The 22,322-nt window shown below is 43.8% G+C and overlaps 1 protein-coding gene and 1 long non-coding RNA gene across 4 annotated transcripts in view; one reads left to right on the top strand and one right to left on the bottom strand.

Annotated features, from left to right (window-relative positions):
* LOC120371367 overlaps positions 1 to 21,639 on the bottom strand; it is a 98,090-nt gene extending 76,451 nt beyond the window's left edge. The window contains exons 1-2 of the long non-coding RNA XR_005584306.1: positions 21,437 to 21,639; positions 25 to 201 (exon numbers count right to left, since the gene is read on the bottom strand). This is a non-coding gene — a long non-coding RNA (uncharacterized LOC120371367). The remainder of the gene's footprint in view (positions 1 to 24; positions 202 to 21,436) is intronic.
* Positions 1,525 to 18,484, top strand: CD40LG (CD40 ligand). 3 transcript variants are annotated; one of them, XM_039487023.1, is made up of 6 exons: positions 1,525 to 1,608; positions 2,159 to 2,214; positions 5,618 to 5,755; positions 9,641 to 9,686; positions 11,669 to 11,734; positions 16,137 to 18,484. In XM_039487023.1, exons 2-6 carry the CDS (start codon positions 2,200 to 2,202, stop codon positions 16,505 to 16,507), a joined length of 636 nt encoding a protein of 211 aa, XP_039342957.1. In that variant the 5' UTR covers positions 1,525 to 1,608; positions 2,159 to 2,199; the 3' UTR covers positions 16,508 to 18,484. The 3 variants fall into 3 exon arrangements, with proteins under 3 accessions (XP_039342957.1, XP_039342956.1, XP_039342955.1); XM_039487022.1 differs by lacking the exon at positions 1,525 to 1,608 and adding an exon at positions 1,628 to 1,780; XM_039487021.1 differs by lacking the exon at positions 1,525 to 1,608 and having other exon boundaries at positions 1,849 to 2,214.
* Positions 21,640 to 22,322: the final 683 nt, after the last annotated feature.

Genomic DNA, 22,322 nt, shown 5'->3' with positions numbered 1-22,322 from the left:
GCAAGTGTCATCGGGTCCACTCACCACTGGAGCACCTCCTACTGATTGCTCTGGGAATTAGCTAGTTCCAGCTCTGATGCTCACTTCTGTGAGTTCCTCGCCCCATGGTCTGCCTTTCTGTTGGACTCAGAGTGCTCCTTCATGACTCAGCCCTCCAATCAGGTCACTATAGTCCATCCCTTCTGATATCAAAGTCCCTCCCTATAAAAATAAGAACATAAGAACATAAGAAAGGCCGTACCGGGTCAGACCAAAGGTCCATCTAGCCCAGTATCTGTCTACAGACAGTGGCCAATGCCAGGTGCCCCAGAGGGAGTGAACCTAACAGGCAATGATCAAGTGATCTCTCTCCTGCCATCCATCTCCATCCTCTGACAAACAGAGGCTAGGGACACCATTCCTTACCCAAAAAATGGCAGTCTTCCCTTCACTGCCCTGACTGTGTCACTCCTCCAGTGGCTGGTAGGGGAACCTGGGCCCACCCTCTACTTTGGGTTCCAGTTCAGGGACCCATTCTCTAGCAAAGGTGGCCTACACGCTCCCAGACCATGTTGCTCTTCCCCATGACTCCTTCCTACTTCCCAGCTCTACCTTCTGGCTCCCCTCTGCTCTAGGCTTACCAGCCCAAACTCCCTCCTCCCAGGGAGTTACCACAGGCTAGTTGGCACCGTAGCCCTCAAATACACCTCCCTTCTCCAAGGGAGTGACTACAGACTACTTCCCCCACAGCTCCTTCTTGAAGCCAACTTCCTATCTTTATAAACCTGGCCGAGGTCCTCTACCAGCTGGCCGTCATCAGCAATTAGGCCTTAGTACACCCGGGCTTTACTCCAGTTGCAGCCTATGGGTTAATTGGCCTAATTTATTCCCTTCAGGCCTGTGTGGGGTGGACATTCTGTCACACAGAGCAGACCTTATGGGTGGGTGATGTGGGCAACCACCCAGGGTGCTGTGGTCAGGAGGGCGCCATAGTCAAGAGGCAAGAAGCAGGGTGGGCATGGGGTTTGAGGCAGCAGAAGTGAGCTTGGGGCAATGGGGAGGGGAGGCAGCTGGGTCCTGGAGTGATGGGAGGGATGGGGAGCCCAGAGAGGCAGTGGGTGCCAGTGGCGATGAGGGGATGGATGAGGGGATGGGTGAGTAGCACAGGCAGCCAGCGGGGGTTGGGGCACCAAAATACAAGTTCGCCCAGGATGCCATTTTCCCTAAGGCCAACTCTGCCATCCCATAAAGTCAGAAGATTCATTGAAAACTTGGCTATAAAAGTAAATAGATACTAGAAGACATAGAACCCAAGACTATGGCTGTTGATATGATAGCACATAAAGGCCCCAACCAAGCCTGGCAGTCCATTTTGCCAGGTGCTGTACAAACACATGGTAAGAGACATTCCTTGCCCTAAAGAGAGACCATCAAAGCAGACACAAGAACCATTATTACCCCCCCTTTTCACATACGGTGAGGTCAGGCATAGAGAGATTACGCAACTTGCCCATAGTCACAAAGGGGGAGACTGTGATAAAGCCAGGAACTGAACTCACATCTCCTGAGTCCTATCTAGGTCCTTACTTACAAAACCATCTTTCCTCACTGAGGAAAACAAAAATTAAAGTAAGACTTTTTGTGTGTGTTGGTTTGACTATTTCCCAATCTTTTACTCTTCACACTGAAATTCAACAGCTTTGCTTGTGGATTTGTTTTCCTCATTTCTTTGAAGCCATCAGCCATGAAATGTTTGTCCTCAGTAGGAAAAAAATAAAGTTATTTTCTGGAGCATTGCTAGGCAAGTATGAATACATGGAATAAGAACATTCAACTGACTTCTGATAGAACAATAGGAAAAAGTATGGAAGTGAATGAAAAAAGAAAGTTCAAGTCACTTTTTGTTGTGGGAGATGGTAATGAACAAACCTACCCACTACGAAGGGTTTTTTCCAGGAAGTGTGGGCTGTCACAACTATCTATCCCTTAACTATCTTGATTAGTGTGCTAGCGAGGCAGTTCTCATGCTGCTCCTGCACCGTGCTTTTGAAGGGGAGGCCACAGCCACTTGAACACAGAATGAACGAACCTTATAGTCCAACGACGCCTCGACCTATCAGTACCAGCTCACCTAACACCATGAAAATGTTTATGTGTTTTCTTATTGTATTTATTATAGCACAGACTATTGGGACTGTACTTTTTTGCTTATATCTTCACATGAAGCTGGATAAGGTAAGATTAGAAATACGATCATGTTAAATGGACTGGTTCTAACAATGATTTACATTTAGCTCAAAGAAAACTAATTAACAACAGTGGAAAATGAGGCAGAATAATGCAAATAGTTGTACTTACATAGAAGCAGCATTTATCGCGTAAACCTTCTTGTTTATGCCTTAATTTTCCACTTAATAAAAGATATGTTGTCATGAAGAGTTTTCCCCTTTAATTAACAAAATGATAATAGCATAGCAAAGGGCACTGTAGATTATATCAAACTAAGCTGCTTATTTTATCAGTTTAAATACAGTGACAGTAGAATGATATATTTGTTGGGTTGGTTTGAACAGTTTGACAATTATTCTATGCTCTTTGTCGGGAGTAAGGTGACATCTTTTATTTTGTGATAGTATTTTAGATTCAGCAGTATTGAGCTTTAAAGTGATACCTAGCAAGAGGAAGAGATTTCAAAAGCTTTTTAAATATTTGCCTGTGATAATTTTATAGTAAGTTTCACTTTAGGAGAGTAGAGTTTTTTTAAATAAGCATAATCCAAATTATTCTGCTTCATGCTTCTAACCATATTTTTTAAAGAATTCAAAATTTCAAAACTGTTCAAGTTTGCTCTGATTCAACCTGCAGCCAGACTATGCTATGCTTATAGTCGCTTGCCTAAAACTAATTTTTAGTCAAGTAAAAGAAATGATATACAGTAAGTGAGCCAGCTGTGTTTCATAGATCAAGTAAAACAACCGAATTGGGTATAGAATAAAGTATATTCTCCTTAAAAGGCATGCAGACAATATTTTCTCATTGAAATTAAAAATATACATTTTTGCACATTTATAATTTAAATTTAAATGCGTTAATACTGATCCCTAATCATGGAATGTAGAGCTGGGCTCCAAATGTTAAAGTACAAGAGGCAAAAGAGTCTGGAAGATGAAGACTGGGTTAGTTTGCATGCAGAGGATTAGTTTGTAAATTCTGTACCCACTTTGAGTGGTACCTTACTATGCAGTAGTCCCACTGATTTGAATGGAACGACTTGTGCAGTAGTATGGTACTACTCAAGAGAAACGAAGCATCACAGTCTGTCTGAATGAATGTAATGACTAGTTATTACAACAAAATATTTCTTCTCCGAGTTATGACATTGACTGTTTTGGTCTAAAAGAAGATGAAATGCAGTCGTACACCATAGAAAGAGTCTGAATCTGCCACCCTTACTCATGATGAGCAGTGAGTCTGACCCTGCATTTTGATCCACTAGCATAGATCATGCAGAAGTCTGTTCCAATCACTGAAATGTGTATTGGCACAGGAGTCTGTGTTCTTCCATCCCAATACAGCCTCAATGATTTCAGTGGGACTTCTTACCGATTCAAGGTTCTACTCCACAGGAGTAAGGGTGGCAGAATCAAGCTCTTCATCAAGATTCACACACAGATACCTAGAGCAACTAATGAAGTCTCGCCTTCTGCCTTTTGAAAAGGGGAAAAATGTAAATTAATTAGGGCTGTCAAGCGATTACAAAAATTAATCGCGAGTAATTGTGCTGTTAAACAACAATAGAATACCGTTTATTTTAAATATTTTTGGATGTTTACTACATTTTCAAATATATTAATTTCAATTACAACACAGAATACAAAGTGTACAGTGCTCACTTTATATTTATTTTTATTACAAATATTTGCACTGTAAAAAACAAAAACATTGTATTTTTCAATTCACCTCATATAAGTACTGTAGTGCAATCTCTTTATCATGAAAGTTGAACTTACAATTTAGAATTATGTAAAAAAAAACCTGCATTCAAAAATAAAACAATGTAAAACTTTAGAGTCTACAAATCCACTCAATCCACTTCTTGGTCAGCCAATCACTCAGACAAACAAGATTGGTTACAATTTGCAGGAGATAATGCTGCCTGCTTCTTGTTTACAATGTCACCTGAAAGTGAGAACAGGGGTTTGCACAGCACTGTTAGAGCTGGCATTGCAAGATATTTTACATGCCAGATGCACTAAAAATTCATATGTCCCTTCATGCTTCAACCACCATTCCAGAGGACATGCTCCCATGCTGATGATGGGTTCTGCTTAATAACGATCCAAAGCAGTGTGGACTGACACATGTTCATTTTCATCATCTGAGTCAGATGCCACCAGCAGAAGGTTGATTTTCTTTTTTGGTGGTTTGGGTTCTGTAGTTTCTGCATTAGAATGTTGCTCTTTTAGGACTTCTAAAAGCATGCTCCACACCTCGTCCCTCTCAGCTTTTGGACGGCACTTCAGATTTTGGATGGCACTTGGTTGAGTACTGTAGCTATTTTTAGAAATCTCACATCTGCACATTCTTTGTGTTTTGTCAAATCTGCAGTGAAAGTGTTCTTAAAACGAACATGTGCTGGGTCATCATCCGAGTCTGCTATAACATGAAATATATGCAGAATGCGGGTAAAACAGAACAGGAGACATACAATTCTCCTCCCAAGGAGTTCAGTCACAAATTTAATTAATGCATCATTTTTTTAACGAGCATCATCTTCATGGAAGCACGTCCTCTGGAATGGTGACCGAAGCATGACGGGGCATATGAATGTTTAGCATATTTGGCATGTAAATATCTTGCAACGCGGGCTACAAAAGTGCCATGTGAATGCCTGTTCTCACTTTCAGGTGACATTGTAAATAAGAAGCAGGCAGCAATATTACCCACCAATGTAAACAAACTTATTTGTCTGAGCAATTGGCAGAATAAGAAGTAGGACTGAGTGGACTTGTAGGCTCTGAAGTTTTACACTGTTTTGTTTTTGAGTGCAGTTATGTAACCAAAAAATAAATCTGCATTTGTAAGTTACACTTTCAGGATAAAGAGATAGCACTTCAGTACTTGTATGAGGTGAATTGAAAAATACTATTTCTTTTATCATTTTTACAGTGCAAATATTTGTAATAAAAATAATAAAATAAAGTGAGCACTGTGCACTTTGTATTCTGTGTTGTAATTGAAATCAATATTGAAAATGTAGAAAAACATCCAAAAAAATTTAATAAATTTCAATTGGTATTCTATTGTTATAAGTGCGATCAATTATGATTAATTTTTTTAATTGTGATTAATTTTTTTGAGTTAATCACATGAGTTAACTGCGATTAATTGACAGCCCTAAAATTAATACAAAAGATCTGAGAGCAAGTTTCAATTGCTGTTATTCATTTTATGGACAAAATTCCCATTGAAGTTAATGGGAACTTTGCTTGAGTATGGACGTCAGGATTGGGCGCTTGAGGTATAGTGTAGGGATCTACTGTTTCATGAGACGTTGTTTCAGAATACAGTGAGCTTATTTTCTTTTGTCTGTTGGCCTCTAGCATTCTGTTTACCCTCTCTATTATCTCACTGACAGTTGGAGCAGGAGTTGAGCTTACAAGAAGATTATTTGTTCCTCCGAAGAATACAAAAATGTCGGAAACCAGAAGGTGCGGGATCATCATTATTGGACTGTAAGGAGATCATAAACAGATTCCAGGATCTGCTAGTCAAGGTAAGATGCTATTAAATAAACAAAGATGCTGATAAAGATTGGCAATGTCACATATGTATGTACACACACACAATATTGCAAAGTTGTATTTAAAAAGTAATATTTGTACACTTCCACATATTGGACCAGATTCTAATCCCATTTTAACTGGAGTTAAATTCAGAATAACTCAATTGAAGTAAATAGAATTATTATAATGTAAGTGTGATCAGAATCTGGCCCACTAAAACAAACATTATAGAGCCTGATTGTGCAAACACAAACACCTGTAGGTAATTTTACTCACACAATCTGCCCCAGCTGACAGTGGAATGTTTGTCTTAGAAAGTTTGACGATCATTTGCATTGAATGAAACTTTTAACAGACATGGGATAAAATGAAATTTCATTATTTATCATGTACTGAAGACAAAGGTATAGGAAAGGCTCAATTATATTGGAGTTCAGTTACTGTGTCTGTTTAGAGTGTGAGCTCCAGAGGGCTCGGATCATGTCTCCTCCATGTTAAATATAGTGCAAGGCAGTGGCGTTGGAACAATGTTTATAGAGGGGAAGCTAAAAGCCATTGAACAAAGCTATAAACCCTGTATATGATGGAAACCACTTCAAGCCAAGGCGTGGTGCCACACTTCCTGCACTCCTAGTTCCCGCACCCCAGTGCATGGTATACCAGTGGCACTTAACACATCGTAATTATTACACAGGAGTAACATTATCCAGAACAATATTTGCAATGCGCCAAGCATGAAAAATATAGATGACAAAATACTGGGTCACTCTAAGCCCTTCACAATATTTGCTCTTTTTTACATTAAAATGAGTTATATTATGTAACGACAATCTCACCCATTATTTAACAAACAAGACAGTAGCTGCAAAAGGGTACACAAGAGGTTGTGTACTCAGGACTTTGACACCCTAACTCTCATCGGCTTAGTGGGAGTGTTGGAGCTGACGCCCTGCAAGTTGATCTCATATTGTATCCAAGAAAAATTGTTCTCCTTAACCTCAGAGGATAGGACAAGGAGCAATGGGCTTAAATTGCAGCAAGGGAGGTTTAGGTTGGACATTAGGAAAAACGTCCTAACTGTCAGGGTGGTTAAGCACTGGAATAAATTGCCTAGGGAGGTTGTGGAATCTCCATCATTGGGGATTTTTAAAAGCAGGTTAAACAAACACCTGTCAGGAATGGTCTAGATCAGTGGTTCTCAAAGTAGGGCCACCACTTGTTCAGGGAAAGCCCCTGGCGGGCCGGGCTGGTTTGTTTACCTGCCGGGTCCGCAGGTTCGGCCGATCACAGCTCCCACTGGCCATGATTCACCACTCCAGGCCAATGGGGGCTGCAGGAAGGGCGGCCAGCACATCCCTCGGCCCGCGCTGCTTCCCGCAGCCCCCATTGGCCTGGAGCAGTGAACTGTGGCCAGCGGGCGCCGCAATCGGCCGAACCTGTGGACACAGCAGTAAACAAACCAGCCCGGCCCACCGGGGGCTTTCCCTGAACAAGTGGTGGCCCTACTTTGAGAACCACTGGTCTAGATAATATTTAGTCTTGCCATGAGTGCAGGGACTGGATTAGATGACCTCTTAAGGTCCATTCCAGTCCTATGATTCATTAACATTGCTCTGATGCCAGCTTTCATGCAGAACTGGAGGGAGCTCCATTTGTGGGCTGCTGGTAGGATCTGACCCTGTGTGCTAAACAGTATGCAGAAGGCCTGATTCTCCACTGTCTTGCACCTTACTGACACCTTTGGAAGGTGGGTGTAAAATGCTGCCACCAGTGTGAGATTTGGTAGTGTTTTTACACCCACATTGCACAGGTGTCAATGACTACACAAGTTGCAAAGCGCTTGAGAACTGAGCCCAGACACTATGCTCATTTTGATTTCTGGGGGTGAGGTGCAGCACATACTGTTTGGCAGCTAGAAAAAAGTCTGCTATTCATGAAGAAGCAAGGCAGCAGGTTATTCAAGATGCGTGAGAACAGTGTGCATAGCACATCTGAGTCTAAATTCTGCTCCAGCATAGACGCTTTATGTTACACAGTCCTTGGTTTGCACATGGAAGTGCAGTGCCATTAATGTTAATGAGAATTCCACGCATATATCTAAGCTAGCACAGGGCTCCAGATGTTTGATGTCAGCTACATGGACACATATCATCATGGGATTTTTAAATTCAGGTACTTAACTATGAGCTCATTGATGAGGCACTAACTAGGATCCATTTGGTATAGTCAGTAAGTTCCTTCCGGCATTTCCCAGTGAATGGAATAGGTGAAGAGAACCAGCTAATGAACTCTGAATTGGTGTCAGACTAGGGGAAGGCGCCCTCAATCTGCCTATCTCTTGGAATAATTAATTAGCAGTGTTTATTCTGTTCAGTAAATATAATAATTTGGCATTTTCTACCTGCGTTAAGTGGATTCTGGTGGCAGGCCCATCAGGGGCCCATCAAAGTCAAATGGGAGTCCTTCCGAACGTTTTCAATCAGGCTCTAGTTAATAAAGCAAATCATGCCTGAAACTGACCAGCCTCATCAGTTCTGAATACCCTCTAATCACGTGTATGAGCTGGAGGAAACCAGCATTGCAGCTCTATGCTATAGCCTTTTAGGAAAGCCTCACACTTTTTGAATTGCCCTGTACAGTCATTCTTCTAAGTGTTTTCAAATACACCTTTCCTGTCACAGTATTTTAATGATATAAAAACTAAAATCAAAGGCCCTTTAAATTGTGAACTACAAATGGAAAGTCAAAACTCTGCTGCACGTGACCTCAGCAGAGCTGTTTTCACAAGTTCTGCTGATAGGTATCCCAGAACCGAGAGCCAAAGAGCTCTCAGGGCCAAACTGTAACCTCACTAACACCTTTTGAATCCAGTGCTGGGGAACAGGAATAAATGAGGTCAGTAGTAGGTCTTAAATCTCTGCTGTACCAAAGCAGTGAAAAATACTGCTTACCATAAAAATGAATTCCAATAGGCTGCACTGAAGGGAAGAAAAGATCTCACAACACAGTTGATGAAAATGGGAACTTACTGGCATTTTTCTTTCTGCTTTCTCAAATATTTATCTTATCTTCTCTCCATACATCAGAAACATTGATAAGGTAGTTCAGGCACTAGAGAGAACTGAGAGGATTACACTCAATGATGATGAGCTGTCAATTTCTTTTATTCAAACCTTGCCAAACAGTAATAACCAATGTCACTTGTAGGGTATCTGTGTTGGAGGGGCACTGTATTGTCCCCCACAAGTGCTATGCTTTGTTTATGTACTAGCATTGATTCTGCTAATGAAAAGTCAGGGTGGTTTGCCAGAAGAACAAAAATTGGGTGATCTATTCTCCAATCTTTTTCCACTCATGAAATTTTTACTGTATAATGAGGCTGGTAGGTAGGGGATGCCTTAGTGTTTTAAGCATCTGATTTGAAATGCAAGCAGCCCTTCATCCTCCTGTCAGACAAAAGGAATAACATGCAGTTTAATATGGATTAAGCCTTTAGGGTCAAACTGTTTTGCTCTGTATGGATATTTACATATGAGTAAAGGTTTGGTTCCCCCACCCTGCCACTATTTTTCGTTGTGCTGTCCTACCCTCTAGCTCCCTGAATTGGCTGCCTTTCCTTTCATACGGCCCTGCGATCCTTTAGGATGATAAGTTTCATGTACATCTAAAATATTAGGGGTCAAACTCTGTTCTCAGTGATGCTGGTGTGCTTTTACTATGAATATTGTTACATGGTCACAGAGAACTCCAAGGGTACTATTCCGATAGCTTTGGTTATCACGCATACATTGTAGGATGAGATGTGCTATGTTTGGAACACTAATTAAATGTGATTTCAAATCTCTGAATAACCTTTTTTAATGCTCTGGTTTTAGGATACAGAAGTCAGCAAGGATGATGCAAAATTTGAAATGCAAAAAGGTACATTTCTTGATATTCTGGGAAACTTTTACTAAATGAAATAAAGTGGAAACTAGGTCTGTTAAGAGACAATTTTCTTTGCATCACTGAAAACACCAAAGATAACATAGGAAATCTGGGAATGGCCTGCACTTTGCTTGGAGCCTGATCTTGCTCCCAGTGAAGTCAATGGCAACACTCCCATGCAGCAGGTTTTGTTCCTTATGGTTCAGAAGGTCTAGAGTCAGTATCTTAATACCTTTGGCAATACGTTAGCTTTACAGTGTCATTTTGGAACAAGATTTGAGGCGTCCTTTGCTCAGCATCTGGCTCTTTCAGTGCTATTATATCATGATAGCATGAGGCAGCAGAACATCTCTACGAACGTAAGAAGGATAAGATGTCAGAAGAATAGAAAGTGCTTGCCAGGAAAGTGACCAAAAAGTGCTGAATTGCTAAATCTGCTGGTATATAAGCCAGTAACGAAGCACTGTTCTGCCAGTGCCCCCATGCTGCTAATCCTTTAGTTTACATAGGCAGAAAATATTTTACCAACTATTTACTATGTATTGTATGCCCATCATCTGTGTGAGGCCAGTGTTTGTACCAAACAAATTAAAGAGTTCCTGCTGCTAATTAAAGCCAGCGAGTTAAAGCCCTTTTGAAGTCAATGGGGCTGTACACTTGCAACCAAAGGGAGGATTGAAACACAGCATATACAGAAGGAGTGTCAAGGTGGCATGCATGTAAATACTTATTGGTGGTGTGCATTTTACAGTCCTGCCTGATGGATTCCTGTTTGTGCATCTGTCATATCTTGACTGGGCTCCTATAAGGGAATGTCTTCACTGCAGAGTTAGCCCAGGTGATTAGCACCTGAGTCTGAGCATTCAAGTTAGGCTAGCTCAGATGTGGGCAGCCACACAGCAAAGCTATGCCTGTATTACTGCATCCTCACTGATGCTACACTCACCTATGTGTGTAACTAGGACTGCTGGGGGCACATCCCATAATGCTTGGCACTGCAGTAAATTGAGCCACTTTTTCCCAGTAAATTGTGGGAGGATTTGTCTGTCCTTCTAGGCACATGGGGAATTATGGGAAGGCATTGGAGGACTATCAGCATTCAGTGATTTAGCCTGTGTCCTCTCTGCAAAGCGGGCACATTACCAGCCCGAGTGAAAGTGGAACCCAGGCTCTAACCATCACCCCAGCCAGCCCAGCTAACCCGGGGTGAAAGCACCATCAAACTGGGGTGAAAGGGTTTTTGCGTGTGGAAGGGAGGGGAGTTAGGGGCAATATTTGAGTCAGAGCCTGAGCTAACTCTGCAGTGAAGACATTCCCTGCTCACCCCAAGCAGAGGGTGTTAGGGTAAGGCTTATTGAAGTGGTTAGTCGCTGCAGTACACAGCATCCTACTGTCTGGGTGAGGTTGGTTTCTGTGAGCGCATAACACCTTTACACTGTGTGCCCCACAAGCAACCTATTGGTAATTCAGCGTGCGAGCCAGCCCTTCAGGGTCTGGGAGTTGGTTATTTAATGCACCATCTGTCACCTCATTTGAACCTTACATTTGACGTTTGATGAGATGTCTCTGCTGTCAGTGCCTTTCAGGTCAGCAGCAAGGCACTCTGAGCTGAAAGTCCCCACCTTGCTGTGCCCATCAAAGCTTGAATTTGCATTCGTACACATGGAAATTTGTACATGTTTTGTTCGGTCAGACTTTTGACTGAATATTAATTTAGGCCCTGGTCCTGCAGGTCTCAGCATGGGCACAGGGGGCTGCTTCCATAGGGCTCATTGCAAGATCGGGGCCATTAACTCTATTAGACAGGGAAGTTTTCTGTCGGGGTGGGGCTTTTTAAAATCAGTCCTGATGATTCTGGCTCTTGTGTACTTTAATATTATTACACAGCACAGTGCGTCCAGGGCAGTTGCTGTACTGCCCAAGATAATGAATAAGGATAAATACATGAATAAATCACTGGCCTTGTTTGATTGCAGATGACAGGCAGCAACCAATTTCAGCTCACCTAATGGGGTTCAAAAACAGCACCAAGAAAATATCAGGTAAGGAACTCAGCTTTGCCAGACCTTATTCACAAATCAGAGCGGTGGAGAAGGAAAGTGGGATTTATAAGTGGTGAAATAATCATAGTAATTATTATAATAATTCGGAGGGCATATCTAGTGGAGTCCCCCAGGAGTCAGTCCTTGCCCAAAGACACCCAGCTGCCCAGTGGCAGAGCCAGGAATGGCACTCAGATCTCGAGTCCCAGTCCTCTGCTCTAGCCACTGGGCACACATTTTCCTGTGTGGGGTTTTGCTCTTCAGGGAATCAAACTCAGCGGTAACTATGTAGAGTATTATTCTTGAGTATGATGATATTGCACGTAGGCTAACTCCTGCTTGCCTTACTCATGCGCATCTGCCCACTGGACTCCACTGGGTCAATGCACTTGAATAAGGTGGGCTTAGTTTGGTCCTATGTGAAGTGTAATTGAAGGGCTACAGAGAGTTAGAAGACAATAATTCTAGCACAGGAGGTTGGTGACAACATAAACTAAACCTTGCAATGAACGTTTTTCCTTTTGCTTCATTCCTGGTTGTTTTCTGGTTTTTTTAATATCATGTTTCCTAGAAATAAATAATACATTTTCTTTAAGAAAAGAAAATAATGTCATTGTTTTCAAATGGACCACCCTCCTGCTGCAACCTGGCTAAAATACATTTGATCTTGTAGGCATGTCACACACTTTGAAGGACTGGGGAATTGGGTGCCTTTCGCAAAGACTGTGTGTGTGTGGTATATGTGTGTGTAGTGTATGTGTGTGCTTTTCGTAACGTTATTTCTGGTGGTCATTTTACAAGATAAATGCCAAATGAAGAATAGCATCATACCAGGGATTGTCAGGGTCAGCTGTGAGCGGAGAGGGTTAGGGCTGGTTTAAGTGAAGGGTAATGTTCGTCATATGCAGAATCTGAAATAGCCCATGGCATAGGCAAAATAAGGCCTAGTCCTGCAAACCCTTCGTCATGAGTGTAGTCCTTACTCATGCAAAGCGTCTCACTCTTCTCAAGGCTGTCTCCACATTTCCCCCCTTTGATAGCAACAGTGAGAACACTCATTAGATAAGGCGCTGATGGTCACTGGCTTTAAAGGGTATATCTACACTGCAATTAAAAACCCATGACTGGCCTGTGCCAGCTGACTCAGGCTCGCGGGGCTCAGGCTATGGGGCTGCTTAATTGCAGTGTAGATGTTTGGGCTCAGGTTGGAGCCAGGCTCTAGGACCCTGCAAGGTGGGAGGGTCCCAGAATTCGGGCTGTAGCCTGAGCCTGAACCTCTCTATTGCAATTAAACAGCCCCTTAGCCAGAGCCCCACAAGCCTGAGACAGCTGGCACAGGTCTGCCACGGGTGTCTAATTGTAGTGTAGACATATCCTTAGTCACTACAATGAACGTCTAGACACCACGGAGCCATGTTCTGTACCACCTCAATTACATTTACCTAGAACAGTTTTCTGAAACTGCTCAATACGTTGTGGTCCTGTCTACACTTGCATTTATACCATATTCATCATTGGTTCGGCTGCACTAATTGTCAGCAATAGGTAAATTTTCTAGAGTAGTCCTGGCCCAGGAGACAGCCTGCAAGAGCAAAGGTGTATGAGTAAGCGTCTGCAAGATCAGACCTATAATCTGGTAAAAATCTCTAAACCTAAGCACATTTCGATTGACTCTGGAGTAACTACCAGTAAACAGAAATTGCTCTTTCCATCTCTGACGCTACAACTCACACAGACTTTATTCCACTTTATAGCTCAACCCATAACCTTGGGGAAACCTTAGTATCAGATAAAAATCACAAAAAAAACTCTCTGTAATCCTATTGATATTATAATGCAAACTAACAAACACTCAGAAATTGGAACTCAGTGCTTAGACTCAGCCATTGGGGAAAAAGAAAACAAGACAGTAGTAACATGCACATGTATAGATCCCATGCTGGATTATTCCTTCACTAACAGAACTTCTCATTAAAGGACAAGATATCCATCCTGCTCCCATTGCAGTGAATGGTATTTCAGTTTCTCCAGGGTTGGGTTTTTTGGTGAGGTAATTAGAAACACTGATACTGGATATTATTTTCATATTAATATCTGAAGCTGGAGTTCATTCTATTCTCTTTACTGGATTATCGAGGGTCACTCAATACATAGCTTGCTCTGGAACAGTCATAACTGTCAATGGGATTATTTGTGTGCCCTAAATCCAGATCAGCCCTTGGGTGTTTAAATTCTGCTCTGTGCTGCAGTGCCACTCTCAGAACTCCATCAGGTCTAGCAAACTTCCAAAAACCTTAGTTATTTATTTTCTACTTCCTTACCTGATTCTCACTCTTTTTTTCCTATTAGGAAAAAAAAATCAAGACTTTTTTTTTTTAATTTAAAGTTGAAAATGGGTATTTGCTCGGTAGACTTCAATAGGACTTGATTTTGCATTAGAGAAGTCAATGGAACATTGTAATTGACTTCAATGGGCACAGGATCAGGCCCGCAGAGAAAAAAGCCCTCTAAATGTATGTCTACACAGCAACTAGACACCCATGGCTGGCCTGCGCCAGCCGACTTGGGCTCGTGGGACTCGGGCTGTTTCACTGTTGCGTAGACTTCTGGGCTCGGGCTGGAGCCTGAGCTCTAGGATCCTCCTACGTCACAGGGTCCCAGAGCCCGGGCTCCAGCCCGAGCCCAGAAATCTTCACAGCAATGAAACAGCCCTGCAGCCCAAGGCCTGCAAGCCTCTCGGCTGGCACATGCCAGCCACGAGCGTCTAGCTGCTGGGCAGACATATCCAAAGGGTTCAAGCTGGAGCTCAGGCTCTGCAGCCTAGGGAGAAGGGTGGGCTTCAGAGCTCAAGCTGCAACATCTGCGCCGCAGTTTTTAGTGCTGTAGTGTGAGACCAAGTCTGCAGCGGAGACTCGCTGCTGCAGGCTGTGTAGGTGCGTACTCTAATCGCTTGTCATATTTCATGTTCTAAATTAGAGAGGGTTTTTAGTTAGTTTAGTTTAGTTATTTGACGATGCTCAAGGTGGTTGTACAAGTCAGCCAAGAAAAGGCCCCTCCTGTGCTCTTTTACTCAGCTCTCTTTGACTCTAATGGGCATTTTACCTGAGTAAGGATGTACTCCGAAAATGTCCTTGGCACCTCCACTCACCCCCACTAGCTGTGGCAACTGGTGCACACACAACAGCCCAGCCTGGCATGCAGCAGATAGTGCTGCAGATGCTGTTGGTGGAGATTTGTGTCTTGCCACAAGAACATTTATGGTACATAAGTTGCTAGGCTCGGAGGCACCCACTACAACTGTAGAGTGAAACCTGCAGCAAGTTTATTTTTATACTTCCTCACCTGATTCTCACCCTCTTCAGTAGCTGGAAGAGGGTGATGGAAGGAGGAATCTAAGTACAGAGTACAGGTCAGAAACAAATGTCAGCACCTGGGTGTTGAACACACCTGATAACATAAAAACAATCATTCATTTCAGAGGGACTCTTCATGGCTATGAGTCAGCTCCTCTCAAAGGCAATGCCGGAGCACCTGAAGGCTGCATTGATTTCAATGGAGCAATGCCCATTTACACCAGCTGAGAATCTGGCTCTTTGTGTTTATTATTTGTAGCAAAACATATTATAACCATGACTACTTCTCTGCTGCGTAAAGAAGGCCAAATGCTAAGCCACACACCAGGTCAATCAGAGGGGACAGTGTGGGTTAAGAACCAGAAAAACCCAACTTCCTTCCCGTGTATAAATAACACAGCAGGGCAAAAGGCCACTCTAGTGCTGGGATCCCATTAGAGCGCAGAGGGGAAGGACAGAATATCCACCTAGAGCTCCCAATCCAGCTCTAATAATTCCCATCAGCTTGTACCTCACATACTCATAGACTTTAAGGTGAGAAGGGACCATTATGATCATCTAGTCTGACCTCCTGCAGTGCACAATGCAGGCCACAGAATCTCACCCATCCACTTCTATAACAAACCCCTAACCTATGTCTGAGTTATTGAAGTCCTCAAAAATTGTGGTTTGAAGACCTCAAGCTGCAGAGAATCCTGATGACAACTGATACAATTACTTGCCATGAAGAACAAGGATCCCCTTTCTCCCAGAGCAGAAAGAGGGAGGCTGTGCTGTGCTGTGGGCAGCGCTCATAGCCACAGAGGAGAAGCGTCTGGGCAGGAGCAGGATGGAGACTGGGAAGCTGTGCTGGGGAGCAGTTATCTTGCTACATGCTGTAGATACACTTCGAGAGACAGTTCTTACCACAATGAGCTTACAGTCTAAACAGACAAGAGAGACTCGGGGTGGGATTGATTCCATTCACATGAAACGTTCTAATGGTATTTTTTTCTCCTAATGTGATTTCTGACTCATTCAACTCAAAAGTGATATTTTTCCCTCCACAGTTTTACAATGGCAGAAAACTGGGTATGCCCCTATGAGCAACCTGATATCCTACAAAGGAGGGAAATTGAAGGTGGAAAAAGAAGGGCTCTACTACATCTACTCCCAGGTCAGCTTCTGCACCAAGACAGCACCTGGGGCGCCATTTACAGTGTTTATTTATTTGAACCTACCATCAGAATCTGATCGGCTCTTATTGAAGGGACAGGATACACACAGCTCATCCAGTGTTTACTGTGCCCTACAATCCACTCACCTGGGAGGAGTGTTTGAACTCCGGAAAGGTGACGTGGTGTTTGTTAATGTGACGGATTCGACTCAAGTGAACTATGATCATGGAAACACATACTTTGGTATGTTTAAACTCTATTGAGAAGTGACCTGCCACGAAGAACAGAACTGCAGGAGGCCCAATCCCAACTTTGTTGAACAAAGTGAATCCTGGTTTCCAATATTTATGTTCCTCTGCATCTTTAGTTTTCTTGTATCTAGTTCTGTATATTTTGTTATTTATTAACGGGGGCAGAATGAGCCCTTAGAACAGAAACAGAACAAAGTTTGGAGCTGTTACTGTGTGCACTTTGTTCTCACCTTTACTCATTGTGGAATGTCTGTACACATCTGTATCATATGTATTTAAGCCTCCATGCCCCGTGTGCTATCACTTGTCTGACAGAGTGGATATGCTTATTTAGTAGAACATAATATGAGTGTTTCTTTCCAAACAACATTATGTATCTCTCAGGGGACTCCAGTCAGATAGATTATATGTACCTCTTTTTCAATCTGCTTATAAAGTAACAATGGAAAAACTTTAATGGTTTAGAAATATGTTCTCTAGGAAAAAAGCAATCAGCAAATTGCCATCCTTAAGCGGTAACTGCCAATGACACATATTTACCATTTAAATCGTGTATTTCACTTGAAGTCTCCCTTCTTTTCATCTCTGTATATGTACAATATACAATCAGCAGAGCCTTGTACCTTTTATAATCATGTGATATTTGCTGGGGTTTGTTCACACTGGGTGAAATTCACTCTGGAGCAGAAGGGCCTGCACAAGGTCCATGTGCCACTCCTGTCCTCAGAACAGGGCTTCAGTGAGATGTAAATAGTCCTCTGCCCCAGGGTGAATTTCATCCACAGGCCTAGACTGTCCTGTATAGATTTGTGAACGAAGGGGACACTGCTCATGGAACAACCCACAACCATGTGGAAGGGAGCCTCAGCCACCCTCCCCATACCACGACCCCGTCTCTCCAGGCCTCCTCCATGGGCCCTTATTCCACACTAGGGGAAGAAATGAGAAGGCAGAAGGCTGGACCAGGCAGGATCCCTTGTCCAGTCCTATGATACATCTCCAAGCTGTATTATCTATTGTGTAGCGCCTCCCCTGGACATTTTGGGGCTACCACTGCCAGGGTAGGTCCTGTTAGAGAGGCTCCATTGGAGTCACTAGGGCCATAGCTGGTGCAGAGGGACTGGACCTCTATGGATAGGCCCCAGAGCCTTTTCCATGTGGGAACAATGGGTAATATGGGATGTCCTTGCTGAGATTTTCTCCCCGAGACCTTCCTCCCATGGACTGTGTGAGAGGGTGATCCGGCCCATAATAAATTAAGACAATTACATAGCACCTTGCACCCAAAGATCCCCAAAACCAAGAGACTTTTAACGGTCCTGATCCTGGAACTCTGACTCACTCAAGTAGTACTCACTCATGGGAGTAGCTCGGATGAAGTAAATAAAATTGCTTGTATAAAGGTTGCAGGATTGGGACATAGGATTTTTGCCTGAGTAAAGATTGCGAGATTGGCCCATATAGCATAGCATGGTCACTTGCCCCATCTTCAATATGTAGCCACCTCTGGGATGGAAAGCAGTAGTCTTTACATGCAGAACACACCAATACCAGTGACTGTGGATTTAAGGCCTGATGCTGTACCTATGGATGTCAATGGGAGGCATGCTCAGAATCTGCCAGTCTAATTTTATATGTAGTGTTGGTGGCATAACTTTATTAGAGAATGGAGTCAGTGAAATGTTTTTGTTTGATGAATTGTGTAAAAATTATTTATTTAATTAAAGCTGTATTATATTAATGGACAAAGGGAGGGAACAACTCAAAGTTGCATTGAAAAATAGAAAGTATGCAAGGAATAAACATGACTGTTGTTATGTTTGTGCAGTAATGTTGGAGCCCCAGTATTGAATGTTGAGTTCTGAAGTGCTAAACAGGAAGTGCTGTGTTGCTTACACATCACAGCACTGAGCTAATTTGCAGTCTCGCTACAACAGTTGGTGTAGAATTCTGCATACTGTAGTGTTACAAATAACAAACCATTTATAAATTAACCAATAAAATTTCATTTTATACAGTTTTTAACGTGGTTGCATTTTTTAAAAAATATGCCAGAGTTTGCCACTCTGATTTGGGGTTTAGTGTAGAGTTCTGTACTGTTGCCCATCACTGTATCATCTGAGTACTTACACTACAGGATACTGTATGTGCTTTCCTAACTGAAGTCATGACACTCAACATTATATGTACTCTTGCAGTTTGACAGGGATTTTGACTTTTCCTCTATTGCCATACACAATATGCCTGTGCTTCTTTTATCCATGTATTTCCTGTGTATTTTCTGTATGAGTTTCCTCCCATCTCTCTTTTTTGCATAACTTCTTCCTCCTGCAAAAGTTACTCTTCATCAGACGGAAGTGGAAAAGTGAAATTATCTCAGCCAATCAGAGTGCAGTTACGTACAATTCTCTTCACACTGATTGATTTAGGGAATCTTACTTGCATACTGACTCTGTGCAATAACTACGTAGTACGGAAATATATGTACCCTAGCTGGTTGCCAGCCATTATTAACCAGTTAAAGAACAAGGATCTGTAGAACCACTGGATAGTTATTTCTCACAGATTGTTCTGTGAATGCAACTCTTTGCACTCTCATTTCTTCAATGCAGCAGTGGTGAGTCCTGTGATGGGGGGGGGGAAAGAGGCAGCTGCAGCATGTAATACATAGAGGTGTCTATTGCATTCAACAACCAATATTAAAATAAGAAACAATATGGGATATTTAGCACAATGGAAATTTATGGAGTTTTTAAAATCATTTCACATTGTCATAGAAATTGAACCCCGCTAAAGAAGCCAATGGGAATGGACAGCAGATATCTCACGCCAAAGATCAGCTACAGCTGGGAAACAATTAACTTATCAAGGCTTCTGTCCCTGAAGCAGGGGCTTTTACCAGGTCTCTGCAGCAGTCAACACCGCTGACCATGAGATACTGCCATCTCACCTGAAAGAGATGGCAGGGATCCAGGGGAAAGCACTATGATCAAGGAACTCCATGGCCTGGTCCCAAGACATCTAAAAGAGCCTAAAGACCTGGGATGAAGACAGTGGTCGACACTTGCACTGCTCAGGCACGATGGAACTCTCTGCACTAAGGGTAAGGTTCTTCTGTGTGGGACACAGAGCTTTCCTGGGGACTGGTCGGAGACTATGGAACAAACTCCCCCAGTGTTCTGTGTTCGAGCATAAAAACAGAGAGCATCCTTCAGGCTTTAATCCTTCCTCCACATATAGTGCACTCTCTCCTCAAGCACTTACTGAAAGTAGAGTCCTCTACATTCAGAGCCATTACCCGATACATAATCACACTCTTCATACCGTGATGCTCCCATTGAGCAGCGAGCTATTGTAGCCCACAGGAACGAAGGATCATTACAAATCTCTCTACCTTTTACTCCAAATGCAAGATGCATTTATTTGACAGAGTAATGTGTATTAAAAAACAAAAACAAAAAACCCTATCAAAACAAAACATTCCACTGCACACACAATTCGCCCCTGGAGAGAGGATGAGAGAACACATAACATGTGACAGATGTTAGTCACTTTGCTTAATGCACTCTACTGAAGGTGCTCAGATACCATGGAGATGAGGGTGGTAGAAGAAGCTATATAGAATAGGGTTTCAGGTGTGGCTGTATGACTGTCTTCCACTTGTGCACACTGTTCCCTGCAGGGTGAGATACTGAGACTCAGTGGGTGGCATGCATGAGTTCATGTGGAGGCGGAGCTTTCTAGTGTGGTCCTGCAAGGATTAGTACTAAGCTCGGTTCCAGCCTCTCCCTCTCCCTACCCCCAAGCTCACCTCTCGCGCTGGTATTTCTGCAAGGTTATAGTTGCAGTGGCTTTGAGGGCACCGTTTCTTGATATTCACATAGGTTTGGTGCTTACTCTGCCTTTTTCCTCTGAAGGGACAATCTGCCTAATTCCTGTCAAATTCCTACTAGGAAGCCAAGCAACTAGACACAGGGGTCCTGAGTCTCCATGCCTGTACACCTTATGCAGTCATTGACACCAGTGCAAAGTGGGTGTAAAACTCTATATAGAATAGAATACAATAGACACAAGAGCTGCACCAGTAGAATTCATCTTTTTTCGGTGGCAGCACACATACATCCAAACTCATGTGTGTCTACCACCAAAATATCCTTCAGGTTTTTCAGTGTAGTTATTCCCCTTTTCGGAGTGGCACAAAACCCGAATGGCAGACCTATATTGGCACAACATCAACATGGACACACAGACATCAGTACTGTATTGCCAATCTCCACAGATCTCCCCTGGCCCATCCCCAGCGTGTGTGTGTGTGTGTGTGTGTGTGTCAATCACTATTGTCCACTCTCCCAAATTTATTGGGTAAGCTGATTCTGTCCCATACTGCAGAAGCTCTTACCCCCACATCTGCCTGTCCTCTACCCAGCAATTAATTCTGCCCCCCAGCTCCCACCCCCTCAGTTCAGTCCCCACCCCTCGAACCTTCAGTCCTCCTACCTGTATCAGTTCAGCTGCCCTCAGTGCCCAGCACCTCCGTTCAGCCCCCTCAGCCCCATCTATTCAATCCCCACTCAGTTCAGCCCCCTCTGCCCCCCTCCATTCAGCCCCATCAATCCCCATCTCTTCAGCCCCCTCAGCCCCATCTGTTCAGCTCCCTGTGCGCCTCTGTTCAGCCCCCCCAAACTCTCCTCAGTTCAGCCCCTCAGCCCTGTCTGTTCAGACCCTCCTCAGTTCAGCCGCCCTCAGTGCCCAGCACCTCCGTTCAGCCCCCTCAGCCCCATCTATTCAATCCCCACTCAGTTCAGCCCCCTGTGCCCCTCAGCTCAGCCCCCTCTGCCCCCCTCCGTTCAGCCCCCTGCTCAGTTCAGCCCTCCAGCCCCCCTTAGTTCAGCCTCCCCCTTAGTTCTGTCCCCATCCCCAAGTTCAGCCCCCCAACCTCACCTCTGCTCCTCCTGGGTTCTTCACACCCCTCTCCAGGCCTAGGGACTGCAGTGGGGTCCCCTCCTGGTTCCAGGCTGGGGGTGCGGGGGGCAGCTCATGGGCTGTTCACTCCCCAGTGCCCCTCCCCAGGCGATGCTGCAGGGGGCAGAGGAACCATCCTGTCCCCATTGCCCACAGGAGGGGGTGGGGCTACCCCACCCCCTCCTGAGGTTGCTGAGGAGAGAGAGAGAGAGTGCGAGCACACCAGCGAGCTCAGCCTGCAGTAGCTCTGATTGGTTATTCTGCCCCAAGAGGCAGGCAAGCAGGCTGGGCATCCAATCAGAGGGCTCAAATTCCCCAAAAGGCCAGAGTGCCTCACTTCATGGCCAGAATGGCTCATGCCCAGGCCAAGGCCCTGTGGCTGAGAAGGTGGCGGTGTCGGGCACGTGCACACTGACGCCATGCCGGCAGCCCCCCCCCCGCTGCAATCCTACACTGCACCACTCCCGTCAGCCATGACACTCCCCCCGGTAATCCCACCAGGGAGAGTGGGATGAGGGTGGGTTTGGGAAGGAGGTGAAGGACTCTGGGATCCCTACCCACAGTGCACCATGACTGTAGTGACAGAGCTGTAGTCTGAGGAGTAGAATTGGAGAGGGAGGGTCTGGCTTCACGAGGGGTTTGGTGCAAAGTGACACCAAATCACTCCTTATTTTGGGCTTTTTTGTAACAGGCGACTTCAACACAAAGTTATAGTTTAAAAACGATTCTGGGAGTGGTTTCGGTGATTGACTGGCATCAAGGTATATGCACTTCATTAGAATTTTAGAATCCTCCTATCCCCACGCCCATTCATTTAAGAAAACACACCCAAGTTTGTGAACTTTCTGACCCGTCCACTTGACAC

This window comes from Mauremys reevesii, linkage group 9, assembly GCF_016161935.1.
Source record: "Mauremys reevesii isolate NIE-2019 linkage group 9, ASM1616193v1, whole genome shotgun sequence".
Classification (NCBI taxonomy): domain Eukaryota; kingdom Metazoa; phylum Chordata; order Testudines; family Geoemydidae; genus Mauremys; species Mauremys reevesii.
This window is presented reverse-complemented; position numbering and strand designations above follow the sequence as displayed.